Source organism: Rhinoderma darwinii, chromosome 1 (genome assembly GCF_050947455.1).
Source record: "Rhinoderma darwinii isolate aRhiDar2 chromosome 1, aRhiDar2.hap1, whole genome shotgun sequence".
NCBI classification, from domain to species: Eukaryota; Metazoa; Chordata; class Amphibia; order Anura; family Rhinodermatidae; genus Rhinoderma; species Rhinoderma darwinii.
The window spans coordinates 499,616,042-499,633,626 of NC_134687.1; the positions used below are offsets into that span (position 1 = coordinate 499,616,042).

The window sequence follows — 17,585 nt, forward strand, 5'->3', positions numbered from 1 at the left end:
ATGTGGGGCAATGTCTACAGGGGGCTCTATGTGGGGAACTATCTTCAGGGGTCACTGTGTGTGTGTGTGTGTGTGTGTGTGTGTGTGTGTGTGTGTGTGTGTCTGTGTGTCTGTGTGTGTGTGTGTGTGTGTGTGTGTGTGTGTGTTTAGGACAAAGTGTATGGTGCAATTATAATCAGGGACATTGTGTATGGTTCTATTAGAATTAAATGTGAAGTGTATGGTGCTATTATATTTAGGGGCAATGTGTGTGGCACCATGAGAATTTTATCTTCGTTTATAGATGCAGAAATGTTTGAAAAGTGAGAAGCTGAAGACATCTGAGAAGAAAACTGCAGAAATGGGCCATGGCCGGGAGAAGTCATCATAGAGGTCTGGACCGGATGGAGACTGTCAACCTGTGAGTCACTTACTGCAAATGTTTATTCTGCCTCTAATCAGTACTGTAGTCACTGTATGATCTGCAGCTAGATAACAGATGTATGATTTATTTTTTGTGAGGCTGCTAGTGATATAGAACAGCCTTGGGGATGTCAATCAAAATCTGGGGGGCACCATTTCAATTTTCACCTCAGGCAGCAGAAAAGCTAGAATCGGCCCTGGCGCTGATTGTTTTTAGATATGAACATTTATACGCCCTGACCTCGCACATGTCTCACCTTATATTTTCAACCTCTGAACCATCTCCTGGATACATCTCAGATTATTCCTGGCGAATCCGTAGTACTGACCTTTGGCTATCCTGATCTATGCAACTTCTCTACACCATGTTATAGTCTGACATCTTCTGCAGTCCACCTGTCACAGATTGGTGACTACTACTTAAGGGGCCACAAACTAGGAATCTAACCAAGTCTATACCACCAAGAGGGGGTTAACTGTGAAAATGTAGGGGCTCTAAAGAGTCCTGACCTTGGTTTAGCCAGTGTCAAACCAGTTGCGTCATGAGTTCTGTAACAACAATATAAACATTTCAAATTCCTATTTTTAATGACCCTTTGAATCTTGAAATGAAGATTTTTACAAATTTATTACAATTTGGAAGAGGCTACTATGTGGGGTTTGGAAAGATTTCATTAGTAACTATGTTAGTTTTTATAGTAAGGAATGACAGCTTCAATCATCCCAGAATTTACCTGTCACTTAAAGGGGTTGTGTGAAATAAAAACAAAATAAAAAAAATAACAAAGAGGTCTGCCTTTAAAAAAAATAAAACTAATAAAAAGAAAACATGCCACCTGTTTCCATGGGATGTGGCTGGTATTGCAGCTCATGCCCTTTGACTTCAATGAAAGGTAATAATCCTCTCTAACATCTTCTCACCTGTTTTCTAGGAAAGTCATGGCTACATTTTACGATTGTATAAAGTTTCCTCTTAGAAAAGAAAATTGTGTTTTTAAAAATATTCTAAAAAAAATTACTGTTTATCCAGCTGTTAAATATTAGAATGAGAAAAGGGTCACCTAATATAATAAAATACATACACGATGCATATGTGTTAAATATTACAATAAGGGTGTCACAAAAGACAAAGTACAAGTTGAAATAACTAGTGATCACTAAAAGGTTAATGTACGAAAGCCTCTCTTCTTTTTCTTTCTCCTCTCTCTTTTTCTCCATCCCATTTTCTCCCTCCTCCTCCCCTTACCCTTCACGTGTGTGACTGGTTCTGTGGTTTCCTCCCCACTGACAGGCAGCCGCCTCATAAACCCCTGGCCCTCAGGACTCTCATCCTAATCCTGCTTCTCACACAGTATGGGGACAAGTCTGTACTCTCCAGCACAGAGATCGCATTCTTCTACAGCGTTTCACATTTGATGCTCTTTTTTTATCCTGGCTTCAACCACAGTGCAAGAATCACTTCTTTGAAGCACTGATTTACTTAGGATTGAGTACCTATTATTTCTGAACCCGCCACTTCTCAATAACATACGATAACGTATGCCACCTGTGGCATCATTGTAATATATTTCCCACTTTCTTTTGCTAACACAAGGATAAGTTGGACTCTGAATGTGAATGTGAAGAAACTTTTCACCTTCCAGCTTATAAGTGGATTACTTCAGTCCTGAATAACAATGTTTGATACTCAGCATCAATATATGATGCGAAGGTCAAAAAGGAGGGTTGTGCTCCTGCTGGGCTATTTTCTTGTACTTTTGGGATGGTCTGCTGGTCAACAATCTTTCAATGCAGAGTCTAAACTTGGAACACAGGATGCAAACGATGGGTCATCTGTTGCTAGTAGGACCCGCAGGAGGGGACAACAGTATTCTCTGCACGGGTAGGTAATGAGCATTAATAACACAAACTTGTATTATTTGCATTGTTATTTAGATAGTATTCCATTTTTTTCAAAGGGAAAAGGAAAATTATTATTATTATTATTACTACTACTTTTATCATAATAGCTATAATAATAATAGTAATAATAATAAAACACAAAAGTATTTCTGGGCCTTTGTATTATCATATTCGATATTCACTGTATTTCCTGCTTCTGGGCTGGGGCTTCTAGAAGCTCCAGTTTGGTACAACTTTAACTGTTTAACAACTTTCACTATTTGCCAAAATAATGTTATTTTTAGAAATAATCCCTTCACAAGTCCATATTGCAATTCCTTTATATAGTAGCTCATCTGGTTACTTACTAGAGGTTCACTTTATTGTTTGATCTGCACACCTTTCTTGAAAATATTCCATGTAACACCTCAAATCTGGCAGTTCATATAGAAACTGTACTATAACATCCAGAAAATCTTTTTTCCATTGTTTGCCATTGAGTCACTGACTAAGACTAAGAGTATAAGTAAATGGCACTTTGCCTACGAAGGAGTTATATAGTATAAACACATGCTTGTAATCTGCAAGTGAATTTGATCTAGTGTTGGATTAAAATAAGGCTCTATGCCTTTGCACCTACTATTGCAGGTTATCAATACCAATTTGACAAACATTTACAATGAAACCGCCCTGTGGTACCTCTATTAACTTTATGTATGTGAGCCCTTTATATATAAAACTTTGCTTGTCTTTTATATTATTAACTAGCTGCCACACTGCATATCAAAACAGAAAATGTTGAGAGATCTGGAGGCCAGACAGTCACATATAATGTGTGCAAGCCAACTGTGGTTGGTAAAAATATCCCTCACTCTGGGTAGAATTTAACCCAGTACAGTTACTTCACTGGAAAAAAATATCCTTTGTTTGGCTTCACATTTTTTCCTATGAATAGTTAATCTAACGCAAAACCACTTTACTTGCTTATAATATAATCTCTATATACAAAGTAGTGAAAATGAATAATCTCCTATTTAAATGCATTGTGTATATTTATATATTGTCATTCCATCTCAAATGCTGCCTAAGTGGCTTTTTCCTATCTATGCTTTCATCAATTGGCCCTAATGCACTGGTGATGTATAACTTTCTTTTCAGTATGTGTTATTGAAGTGAATGTATACATTCCATGAGTGAACCTAAATTACTGTAAGATATGGGTAGTAAACTTTTATGGCTTTGTTTGAACCACTAAAGCCTACATTACATTCATTATGTGAACACTAGGGGATTCTTGAACCCTCTAATTACTATGTTGTTAGAACTTTCAGTTATTTCTCTGCTTAGAATGCCCTAAATCTGCAAGAGCTATTTGTGTTTTATGAATGAACTTGACTAGGACTTTGCTTATTTTGGAAATCTTGCAGGATTTCTACTGGCAAAGAAAACAGAAATGTAGGCAGCAGGATCTAAATAAGTAGCAAAGACTGTTCTAGTTTCCTTTATTCTCTTATTATAAAAATAGTTTCGTATTTGTTACTTTTTAGTAATTGATTTACTTTTCTTATGTAACATTATATTTAGCATATAGAGAAGTTACTTTTATGTGTATGCAAACCTTTTAACACATAAAAAAGTTCATGTAAATGAGTGTTGCTCAGCTTCTGTGCATAGTTTGGCCTTCTTTTTAACTATAATATTATTGTCATTTGTTTATCAGTTAAGATATTTTCAATTTAAAAAAATATGTATTATTTTTCCAATATTGACTTTTATGTAATGGGTCATGTAAGTAACCAGAAAAGTACTGTATGGTAACTTACACTATGAACTGCCATGGCCCAATGTGGTTCCCAAGCTAGGAGAGAATGGGGATAGGCGATAACTTACGTTTACAGGTGATTTTTATTTTTTTTATTTTTTATTTAATTATTTGAGCAATGTTCATTGTCTATGTTGATGACATTTTAATGGACTGTCCACTTTACAAGAAAAGTACATATTATTTGTCAAATATGTAAAAAATATTAATTTCATGTTGGAATGCTTGGGCAGAATATTCTTCTAATCATCCATTGGGTGGGTTGAAAAACAATAGGATAAAAGATAAAATTGTATCATTCATTTATTAACTCCTCCCATTGTTGAAAGAGACAACTGCACTGGGTAAATGCTTACTTGGGAAATAGTACTTCCTTAATTTCATTGAATATGTTTTAATTAATAGGGTGTTATCATATATGTGCAGTTGAGTTAAGAATTGGCAGTGAGCACCCAGACATTAAAGATATTAATGTAGTTTATGATATTCAATACAATGAAGTCAAACAAATACAACAAAAATATGTTGACATAGTGAATTCAACATGGCATTCAGTAGTAGCCTTAGACCCTTTCCACACTGGGATTATAGTCTCCGTTTGACGCATACACCAGAGAAACTCCCCGAACATCTACGTTAAATGGAGGCTGGGAAGGATGCCTAACAGTCGTATTTTTCACCCATAGGTTGTTATAAGATCCGTTGAACAGATATGTCATGAACTCTCATGACCTTCTCATGATGTCTCCATTAAACAAATCCTATAATAGTCTATGGGTGATGGATATCACTATTAAGCATCCATCATCCAAAGGCTATTATGGCATCCGTTTAACTGATACGCCATGAAAAGCTGTTGAAATGCTCATCATAACGTATACGTTAAACGGATTTCTGTGAAGAATGCCATACAGTGTCATAGGCTTCCATGTTTAAAAAACATATAGAGTACAGTATATGCTTTTTACTGGATACCTCTGGATGGAATAACATAGTTGACTACCCTTCCAGCAAAAAGACAGTATCCCTGACATATACCGCCAGACTGAGGCCAAAATGACACTCTTTTGGCCTCTGTGAGTAAAATGGGAGCCTGTGGATACATTTAAGGGATCTGTCGGGAGCTTTCCTGATGCATACATAAAACCTGCAGGGGTAATGCATTGTTAAAGGGACCTGACTGTACTGTACTGCACCCATCAGCTTTACAAACATGGCATTATGCTGTAGTACTTCCTGTTAGGACGATAGACTAAATGTGTTGCTATGTAGCCCTACATTTCAAGGAAACGTTAATGAGACTTTAGCATTCCACAATGCCAAACTTTTATTTATTGGTAGCTTCCCATTGCTCTGTGCTGTTGGTGCCCCCTCAGGTGCCTATGCTATGAGTTAGAAAGGTCATGCCATAAACCATGCTACAGGCTAAAGAAAATATAGGGTATGAGGGGACTAGGTGTTCTGTAGACATTGTAAAATTCTGTAGAACTAATATTTTCCTACACATGGTATAGTGAAAGCTCACCTTTGCTACTAACATGCTGCAAGCCCTGAGGTGCCTCATTTACTGTAGATTTAGAGAAAATGTGGGAACATTTAGAGATCAGAGAAACCTTGACTTTCTTCACAAAGGACCTACCATCGGAAAGTAAGAATTTGGATTAGGGTGGGTTGAGATTGCTTAATGGCCAAGTCAAAAGTAAATTTTCAGGTTACATGTTTTCCCTTTAGATAATAACCAGCATGTCCATGAAAAAATAATGTATTAGTAATTTATCAGTAATCATGATGTTTGTCCATGTGTGTTCTGATGCTCATGTCTTTATTATTATCATTTTTTTTTTTCAAAAGGCCAAATGTATGTGGATCTAGAGTTCACTCTTACTGTTGCCCTGGGTGGAAAACGCTTCCTGGAGGAAACCAGTGTATTGTCCGTAAGTGTGTCATTTCTTTTAGCAAATATTAGCAATTATTTTATGATCTTTATGTGAGCATGTTTTTTACTGCTTTCATTCTGATTTGGAGTCAAATATATGTTTATAAGAAACAAAATGAATCTATCCAAGTGGTGTGACACAATGTCTTACTGTAAATGCTGTTTGCTAAATTAAAATTAGTGTACATTACATACATCTATACATTTGTAAAGGCTATATTATGTGGACCAAGTTCCCAATAATTGGCTGCACAAGTATTATATGTGATAAATTACTGCAGAAACATATGTTGCATTGTATTCTTTTATTTCCTGTGATTGGATAAACTTCATGATGTAAAAATTACCCAATAATAATAATCATCATCATCATCATGCAAACCTTTGAAAGTGATTTTTTTTTTTTTTAAATAAAAACGTCAATCAGTGTGTTTGGTGCAACTTTAAAATTAGTTTTTATTAAAAAATATTTTTACTGAGATGCAGCTGCTCTGTATTCTGTATACAGAGCAGCTGTATTGTTTGCTGCATCCTGTATCCATCAGGTCCGCGGGACTGACTGGTTCAGTGAAAGCGGGTCCTGCTTGTCTCTGACGCGCAGGATCCACCTGCTATCGATCACATCTAAGTTCATAACTTAGATGTGATAGATTACAGGTGGATCCTGCGTAACAGAGAAACGCAGGACCCGCTGATATTGAACCAGTCAGTCCCGCGGACCAGAAGGATTCAGGTCTTAGCGAACGATACAGCTGCTCTGTATACAGAATACAGAGCAGCTGTATCTCAAAAATAATTATTATTTTTTTTTTATTAAAAACTAATTTGAAAGTTGCACCAAACACACTGACTGATGTTTTTTTTGTTTTTTTTAAAAATATATATATTTAGAAGGTTTACATAGACTTTAACAATATGGAGTTGTTTGCCTTACACTGTTAGGGCATGACCACACGTGGCGGATTTCCTCCGCAACTGTCCGCATCAATGCCGCACAGAATCTGCGTTGCAGATTCTGCTGCGGATCTGCACAAAATGTGCAGAAAATTGATGCGGACTAGCTGCTGCGGACTGCGGGAAAAGTGCTTCCCTTCTCCCTATCAGTGCAGGATAGAGAGAAGGGACAGCACTTTCCCTAGGGAAAGTAAAAGAATTTCATACTTACCGGCCGTTGTCTTGGTGACGCGTCCCTCTTTCGGCATCCAGCCCGACCTCCCTGGATGACGCACCAGTCCATGTGACCGCTGCAGCCTGTGCTTGGCCTGTGATTGGCTGCAGCCGTCACTTAGACTGAAACGTCATCCTGGGAGGCTGGACTGGAGACAGAAGCAGGGAGTTCTCGGTAAGTATGAACTTATATGTTTTTGACAGATACATGTATATTGAGATCGGTAGTCACTGTCCCGGGTGCAGAAACAGTTACTGCCGATCGCTTAACTCTTTCAGCACCCTGGACAGTGACTATTTACAGACGTCTCCTAGCAACGCTCCCGTCATTACGGGAGCCCCATTGACTTCCTCAGTCTGGCTGTAGACCTAGAAATACATAGGTCCAGCCAGAATGAAGAAATGTCATGGTAGTAAAAACAATACGCTCCGCAGCACACATAAGATCTGCGGACTTCATTGCGGAATTTTGACTCTCCATTGAAGTCAATGGAGAAATTCCGCCATGAGTCCGCCACTGCTCCGCAACAGACAGAGCATGCTGCGGACACCAAATTCCGCTCCGCAGCCTATGCTCCGCAGCGGAATTTTACGCCTCGTCTAAACGAACACTGCTAAATTAAAGTGTAAGTCAATGGACAAACGGCACCGCTGCGGATTAACGCTGCGGAGTGTCCGCAGCGGAATTTAAGTGAAATTCCGCCACGTGTGAACCCGCCCTTATTCTCTGCATAATATAAAGACCAAAAACTGGTTAATGTTACAGAGGGAGCACATAATTTATTAAGGAATAGCCTCATTCATCCCTTAGACACATTCAATCTACTTATTCCTTCTACTTCTGACATACAGTTTCACTATTCAAACTTTATTAGAAAATTTTAGAAGATTTGAATTACCACTGTCTTTTGCTTCCTCCCTGCTGCAAAAGCAGAGGCAGGGAGAGTGAAATGGATGGATGGATGGATGGATAGATGGATAGATAGATAGATAGATAGATAGATAGATAGATAGATAGATAGATAGATAGATAGATAGATAGATAGATAGATAGATAGATAGATAGATAGCAGAGGCGTAGCTAGGTTCTCCAGCACCCGGGGCAAAGATTCAGTTTGGCGCCCCCCCCCCAACCTCTTTCCTGACATCTCCTTCCCCCTCGCCGTGTTTGTTTTCTCTACCAATCGACGTGTCATTTCTTTTCCACATTTCTTTTTATGTAACGCGAGCATAAAAACATTTGTACATTTTACAAGCAATATGGTTCTATACACAACACCAGAACCAAGCTCAGTACATATATACAGCCCCAGAACCAAGCTCAGCACATAAATACAACACCAGCACAAATACAGCTCAATTTAGTTCAACCCCTGCCGTATAGGTGTGTACGGCGTAAAACTACAGCTCCCAGCATGGCCTAAACAATGATAAGGATATGCTGGGAGTTGCTGTTTCACAAAAAATAAGTCATATCATAATCATACCACCCATCATCTCGCTGCAGATCACACAGTGACTACAGTGCTGATTAGAGGCAGAATAAACATTTACATTAAGTGACTCACCGGTGATGTCTCAGATTCTAGTTCTTTTTCTCCATCCGATCCAGACCTCTATGATGAATTCTCCCGGTCACAGCCCATTTCTGCAGTTTGCCGCTCACATGTCTTCAGCTTCTCACTTTTCCAACATTTCTGCACCTATAAATAAATATAAAGTTATCATTACACCACACACTACGCCCCTAAATATAATAGCGCCATACACTGCACCTCTAATTATAATAGCACCATACACCGTGTCCTACACACACACTGTGTCCCCTGTAGATAGTGCCTGCCATAGAGCCCCCTGTAGATAGTGCCTGCCATAGAGCCCCCTGTAGATAGTGCCCCCCATATAGCCCACCCCTGTATATAGTGTTCCACAAATAACTCCCCCTATAGTGCTCTACAGATAGCCCACCCCTGTATATAGCCCCCCTGTAGATATAGCCCAGCACTGTATATAGTGCTCCACGTATAGCCTAACCCTGTATATAGTCCCCTGTAGATATAGCCCACCCCTGTATATAGTGCTCTACAGATAGCCCATCCCTGTATATAGCCCCCTGTAGATATAGCCCACCCCTGTATATAGCCCCCTGTAGATATAGCCTACCCCTGTATATAGTGCGCCATAGATAGCCCAACCCTGTATGTAGCCCCCCTGTAGATATAGTCCACCCCTGTATATAGTGCTCCACATATAGTCCACCCCTATATATAGTGCTCCACATATAGTCCACCCCTGTATATAGTGTTTCACAGATAGCCCACCCCTGTATATAGCCCTCCTGTACATATAGTCCACCCCTGTATATAGTGCTCCACTAGATAGTCCACCCCTGTATATAGTGCTCCACAGATAGCCCACCCCTGTATATAGTATATACAGGGGTGGGGTATCTGTGGAGCACTATATTCAGGGGTGGACTATATGTACAGGGGGGGCTATATACAGAGGTGGGCTTTCTGTGGAACACTATAGGGGGAGCTATTTGTGGGATACTATATACAGGGGTGGGCTAAATCTACAGGGGGACTATATACAGGGGTGGGCTATATCTACAGGGGGACTATATCTACAGGGGGACTATATCTACAGGGGGGCTATATCTACAGGGGGGGGCTATATCTACAGGGGGGCTATATCTACAGGGGGGCTATATCTACAGGGGGCTATATATACAGGGGGGCTATATCTACAGGGGGCACTATATCTACAGGGGGGCTATATCTACAGGGGGCTATATACTATATAGCCCCCCCTGTAGCTATAGCTCACCCCTGTATATGGTGCTCCATAGCCCACCCCAGTATATAGCCCCCCCTGTAGATAGACACCCCCCCCATAGATAAAGCCCCCCACGTGTAGATAAAGTCCCCCCTCCGTAGATAAAGCCCCCCCATGTAGATAAAGTCCCCCTTGAAGATAAAGGCGTCCCCCCGTGTAGACAAAGTCCCCCCCCCCGTGTAGACAAAGTCCCCCCCCCCCCCGTAGATACAGCCACACACTTTTATTACAATTTAAAAAAAAAACAACTATTCAAACTCACCTTAATCCCGCTCCCACGCCGTCCGGCAGCCATGGAGACCTGCTCTCTTCTGCGCAGGTCTCCTGGGGGTTGAATGCAGCGTCTATGAAAGGCGCTGATTGGCTGGGCAGGATGACCTTCCCTATCGCTCAGCGCCTTTCATCGACGGAAGCTTCACTGGTACAAAAGGTAACAGTTGCTTCACTCGTGGAAAGGCGCTGAATGGCCGGGCACAAAACGTGCCCGGTCATTCATTGCTTCTAATTGTACCTGTGTCCTATAGACACAGGTACAATTATAGTGCAGGAGGAGGTGGCGCATGCCCCGTCTGCCCCCCCCCTAGCTACGCCCCTGTAGATAGACAGACAGACAGACAGACAGACAGACTTTTTCGAACAGGGAATAACAAGCTTTCTATTTCTCTGTAGTGGTAATTTGCTAGCTCAAAAAGTCCTGTAATTACAGAAGACTCATCACTGATTCAGTGTGTGAGAGTACAAAAACAGGGGAGAGGGTAGTTGGAGTGAGAACTGTAATGTGAGGTAGCAGTTTTGTAGAGATAGTGACTGGTGACCGGACTGCAGCTCTACTGTATCTCTAACATGACAGGCAATGATAACAACTCCCTGTTAGTGAATTAGGAAGAGAGGGGGTGTAGCGCTGTCCACGGGGTGGGGTGTGTGATGTGGCACTATCTACAGGGGGTGTGCGGCACTCCTCCTTTAACCTGCAAAGCCATGTCTAGTCTGGCTTCTCCATGTCCTCACTAATTTTCAAAATTTTTCCACATGTAGCCTTCTTTCCACACATAACAATTTTCCCTCTATTACTATAAAGCCATCCTACTATTACATTCAGGACAATTCTCATATTAAAACTCTTATTTGGAATTCCTTTCTATATGTCTTCCATTACTACTACTTATATCCTTTATATCTTCAACTTTCATATGTCCAAACACAACCTAGAAGCACAAATAAGCTGGTAAAACCTGCTTTTTCCACAAAAAAATAGAGATACATGTAGACCCTTATGGTTTGGTTTTGATCGCTATGTTTTGCTTTTGTTTTAGACACTGATATTTTTGTCTGACGTTCTGATTGGTTTTAATTTATTATTAAAAAAAAAACAATAAAAAAAACAATAAAGAAATTACTTTAAAACAAAGTCAGCACAATAATTTTTCATCAGAACCAATTACAACTCTCTGAAAATTCACACCTTCTTACCGCTGCTCAACTTCTTACCCCCTAAAATGGATAAGTGGGAATCCCCCATCCATTGCATTATGGAAAGACAAAGTTCAGCAACTGTGTAGGATGGAGAAATTGTCTGGTTGGGAGAATAAAAATAGGGGATTCAATTCATTCAAAATGAATTCACCTTCAAGGCTTCCCTACACCACAACCTGATGACACACCCCCCCCCCCTCTGACATGAATTTCTGATATATAGAACATATACCATTGTAATATTCTCTGACAGAATTTTTCCATTAGCCAATACACTACACATATTTCCTATCACTTTTTTATTTGTTCTTGATTTTATTTTAGTTTTTTACCAAGTTAAATTTCTACCCCCTCCTCCCTTTCATTGTATTACCATTTTGCTACAATTGGCCACTCTATTTGTTTATTATTATACACCGTTATGACTGAATTGATATTATACTTGTCTCAAATTTGTTACCGACACTTTGTATGACTACAGTATGTTTACAATAAAAAGAGATTGGATATGGAAAAAAATATTTTTTTATCAGAAACTTCAGAAATTGGATTTCTGTGGCTAAGTTGCTGCACAGATGTTCCTTGAGTTGACTGGAGTATTGTAAAGCGGACTTCTGTTGAACTCTGAAGTGATATTTACCATCTGCCAGTCTGTTGGATTAATGTGAGTTTGGTGGATGCCAGGCGAATACTTTCTGCCCAAATGTGTAGTACCAACTGCTACGTTTTATGGAGGAGACACAGTGGTGTGGGGCCATTGCTTATTTTTGGTGTTGCACCATGTGGAGGAAACTTAATGGTCCGGCATAGAATGACATTCTAGAGAATTGTGTGCTTCCAACTTTGTGAGAGCAGTTTGGGGAAGACTCTTTCCTGTTTCAGCAAAACAAAGGACTCAAGCAATGCCAAATAAGAAATGCATTGTTGCTTTGGTTAGAAGGACTTGACTGACCTTACCCAATTCTTATCTAGGTATTTTTATGTCAGGAACATGACATAAAGATTTAAAGTCCAAGTTTTTTGATATATGACTTATGAGCCATTTCTTAGGCTACATGCATGCGCGGCGTAATTTCATGTGGAAAATCTGCATCAAAGCTGCAGGATACAGGTAATTCTGCATGTAAAATCCACAATTAATATTGAATTTTTGATGCTTTTTTAGATAAGTAATTTTACATTTTGATGCGGAAACAGGTGCAGATTTTATGCTGCAGATTTTGGTGCATTTTTTAATAAACTTGGCAGCTGCAATTTTGAGACGAAAACAATATATAAATTGACATGCTGTGGATATTAAAAGATACACTGCTGGTCAATTTACGTGCGCAAAAATTCTACAACGTGTCGATCACATTACTTGAAATCTCATTTATTTTGCTGATACTGTATTAATGTTATATGCATCATGTGCATTATGTGCCCATAGAAAATATAAATACTATGGGCACATCATTTCTGATTTGTTTGAAAATTAAATAGAATACTGGGTCTAAGCTGTACTTTTTATATAAGTTCTCTTAGAATTTGTTTTGGAAAAATTACCATTTTATTTGTAGTAATTCCAGTTTCTTAAATTTATAGCATTTTCAATAAACGTGGTATTTTATGTCCATCAGAAAACCAATGGATGAAATGTTGAAATGTTAAAAACAGATGAATTGGCAGTAATATAGGAATCATAGTTTGGCAATGTATAGTATAATATGTTTTCGATGTTCCTGGTATTGTGAAATCATGATCTTTAAACCTGATACTCAGCCATATTCGATAACTATTCAATTTTTTTATCTCAATCGTATATCCATGCCATAATAATGGGAATTGCCTTCAAAATGGAAGTGAATTAAAAGTTTTACTCTGTGTAAAAGTGAAAGCCAATTATTGACCACATTTAGAGTTATACAAGGCATAAGTTTAACTTAGCCTCCATTCACATAGTTTTTTCCTACATTTATCTTTTATGCTGGGAAAAGCCTCCGAATCATATTTTAAATGGAGGCTGTGATGGATGCCTAACAGTGACATCCGTTACCCATAGGCTAAAAAGACATTAATTAAACATATATGGGAGCTTTTCATGATGTATACATTAAAAGAATACCATTTTAGTCTATGGGTAGCAGATGCCACCGTTAGGCATCTGTCACAGGAATCCGTTACCCAGGGGTTACAATAGCACACGTTTAATATATATGTTATAAATAGCTAGTGAAAAGCTCATGACGTATATGTTAAATGGATGCCGGTTATATATGCCATACAGTGACATACGTCATCCATAGGCTCCCATGTTAAAAAATATACAACGTATGTATTTTTTTTACTGGATGACTCTGGATGTAAAAGCCTAGTCGACTTCTTCCTTGTATACAACAAACAAAAAAAGGTACACTGACCAATACTAGCCCGACAGAGGCCAAAAGGACACTCTTTTGGCCTCCGTTGGGGAATGGAGGCATATTGTTATCTTTAATGCATACGCTGGGAGCTTTACTGTCGTATACGTTAAACGTACACTGAAAACACAGTGTTGACACAGCCCAAGTACAACATATTGGACATGCAGAGCTCCATGATTCCATGAATTTTCAGTTTGTGCCTGGAGTTACACATTAAATACCATTTCTACCAACGTGGCAACAGTTTTATCACTGTTTTACCTTAATTTTCTGCTCTATAGAAATAGAAATTTGGCAACTTCTGTGATTACGTTAATGAGGACAAGTCTGCATGTAACAATGTGTCAGATGGAAGCTGGCTAAATCAGACAGGCTGACAAGTACTGTGGATAATACTAATTCACTATATAAACAGAGATCCAGCACAGGGCAGGCATACAGGGTGCTATTTACCACCCACTACAATGATCTACCTGAGAACTGAGTTATGTATTGGAGGATATTTGGTTGTGGGAAAAAAAAATGAACACGTTATAAAATGTTCTTGGAATGTTATGAACATTCCTATACAAAAGTGCTGTCACCTGAACCACTGGTGTCAGAGACATTGAAAATATAAGAGTCTGAGGGTAGGAAGGCATTTATAGCCAGCTTTAGACTGTGTAGGACGTGTGCTCTAGCTGAACAATGGTTTCATGTAAATTATTAGAGATTATACTTTATTTTGTTGTCGCATACAGTTTATAGTTTCGTAGATCTTTAAAAAAAATAAAGGTCAATTAATAGCTAATAATAGACAGCATAATTCTTTTTTCAGAAATAGGTAACCCCATGAAATGTGTATTTAAGGATAATACCCAAGATAAATACATTCTTATGCTTAGCAGAATGTATAGGGTTACCCTAATATGTGTAGACTGCCAAATTTATGCTTGCTTAACCCTCCTGGGATGAAATATTTATTATGTGTCTGTTTTATTGGGGATGATCCTCCCAAACAATGTGACAACTTCTCCATTGATGTAGGTTGTCCAAGTTAAAACATCATTATCAAGTGTCAGTCAAGTGCTACTTGACTTGGTTTGGTCAGTATTGTTAAATGGGCTGCTATGTGCTATGGTGACGGGATTATTGCTCCTGCTAAGGATAGACAGGTAGCAAGAGTCACTATGTAGCTGAGCCCTAGGAATAAACTACTAGGAGTACTACATCTCAAGTCATGCATACCAAATTGCACAAAAAAATTTCAATTTTAATTTTGTGTGGGACATAACACAGAAGTCACCACCATGTATCATTGGCTGTAGCTCTATGTTTTATGTTCTCTTTATTGCTTGCTTGTGTAATTGCTAAAACATGATTTCATGAGCATGAACAAAGACTGAATGATTTTTCTGAATCTCCATAGCAAAAACTGTAAATACATTTAAATCTATTATATAGGGAGACTGTGTTTATCTAAGGTTAAAATGGAACATTCCACATCAGGTATAAAATGGCTTTCTTAGGTCATCCTTGACAATATTTACAGGTTCATCATAGTCTGATATATTCCAGACCTACATGACTATTAACATGATTCTTTATTGTACCTTTCTTGCCTTTAAGAGATTACTACAGCTAAATCTAAATATAGCTGAAATATTTCGAAATGAAAATGATGTGGTATATATTGTATCATGGAGTAGCGTTTTCAGTAATAGGGATCTCAATGTTGCTTTGAGGTGAACTGTGTTCAGGGACATACAGCATTTGCGTTATATTGCAAACAGATAACAAAACATTTCTCCATCTACCATTCGTTTCAGGATGCAAGTTAAACCTAAGTTAAAGCAAAGAGCAGTCTATATTAACGCACAACCGCACCAAATACTCACATGTGTTGAACACTAATACATACAGTTGTAATATGACTTTAAGGACAATAATTACTGACACCGGGATTATATTCGTTTTGTCTTTACTGAACATGCAGAAAATATGACAACAGTCAAAAACTTGAGCTCTAGGCAAAATATAACTGGTGCTCGGTAAACAATACAGTCTCTGCTTTTATCCGGCACTTCAATATAACACAGTCTCTTATAATCCGTAATGATTAAAATATGTTCTCTTTATCCGGTGCCTTAGGATAATAAAGTCTCTTAGCTTCCAGGTTTAGTGTAATGTGATCTTTGAGGTCCGGCAATGTAATACAATGCACTCTCTGATGATCCGGCAGTTAATGGCTCTATGTTACCTTATACTCAAAATGGCGTCTTCAGCTTCTTGCTCTAAACACTCTCTTCTTAACTCGGCCGGATCTCCTTAACTTGGAACTCCAGTAAATGCGTGTCTGATACTTCACATTACTTATGCTCTGCTGCTGGCAAGAATGCTCTTTATCTTTTACAGTTATCTGAGTCACAATGTCTTCCTTACTTGCTACAGCTCTCTCAGTCCAGTCTCTGTCTCTTCCTGTCCAGCGCTTCTCAGACCTCTCTCCAGACACTCCCTCACTAGACCTCTCTTGTATAACACTCCACACACTAAACACTGTCGATGTACTAACCTCACAGCGCCCTCTAGTGGCCGGCCACAACCTCCCATTTCTCAATGCCATACAATCCTTTTGCTGGGTTACATCTTTTCCCCCAGGTTTATCAGTTGCCGTCCCGGCAACTTGCTGTGGCGTCACAAATCCTTCAAACCTAGAAGGAAGTCTTCCAAAATTGGATCGCTGAGAATGACGTACCTGTGACAACTCTTCTTCCACAGGAGTAACATTCTCTTCTTGTACTTCACTGGTACTTTCTTGTCTCTCTGGTACTTGAACCGGCGGACTACACCAACCTTCATCTATGGGAACGGGTGTTGCAACAGGAGGATCTCTAGTGTTTGCTTCTGGTTCACGACTTATAAATGTGCAGGGTCTCAGCATATTTCTGTGTACGGTTTTCAAAGGGCCACTACTACCCTCCGGCTTGATCACAAATACAGGAATATATGGATTGGGCTGACGCACCACCTCATACGCCAAGGTTTCCCACTTCCATTGCAGCTTTCCTGCTCTTTTTGCACCCTGGTTTCGCACGATTACTCTATCACCCACTTGCAAAGGTAGTTCCTTCAATTTCTGATTTACTGTAAGATCATGAGGCCCCAGTCTCTGCGCCACTAAATTATACATTTCTTGTACCTTGCGTCGATGACCCCACATCCAGGTCTGCGGAGTCCACTCTTCTTGTTCTTCCGGGATAGGCATCATTAAATTTAGGGGACATCGTCCATTTCTTCCGAACATTAACAGAAAAGGAGAATATCCAGTAGTGGCATGTACAGTGTTATTATAGATCCAGATTAATTCTGCAATGTAGTCAGGCCATCTCTCTTTTTTTTGTTTCTCCAGTGTTCGCAACAACTGCAATATGGTCCGATTCATCCTTTCACAGGCCCCGTTCCCTTGAGGGTGATACGGGGTCGTGCGGGTCTTTTTAATCTGGTACAATCTGTATAATTCTTCTATTACTCGCCCCTCAAAACAAGCTCCTTGATCAGAGTGAAGCTGTGAAGGACATCCATAGGGTAAGATGAAATGAGTCCACAATCCCTGTGCCGCAGATTCAGCCGTTTGATCTCTGGTAGGTACAGCCACTGTGAATTTGGTGAAGTGGTCTATCACAAC

At 39.3% G+C, this 17,585-nt stretch overlaps 1 protein-coding gene across 1 annotated transcript in view; it reads left to right on the forward strand.

The window, feature by feature from the left end:
- Window positions 1–2,078: 2,078 nt before the first annotated feature.
- FBN2 (fibrillin 2) overlaps window positions 2,079–17,585 on the forward strand; it is a 261,472-nt gene continuing 245,965 nt past the window's right edge. Inside the window, exons 1-2 of the mRNA XM_075835832.1 lie at window positions 2,079–2,284; window positions 5,957–6,039. Coding sequence (XP_075691947.1) covers window positions 2,079–2,284; window positions 5,957–6,039 — 289 coding nt within the window. The remainder of the gene's footprint in view (window positions 2,285–5,956; window positions 6,040–17,585) is intronic.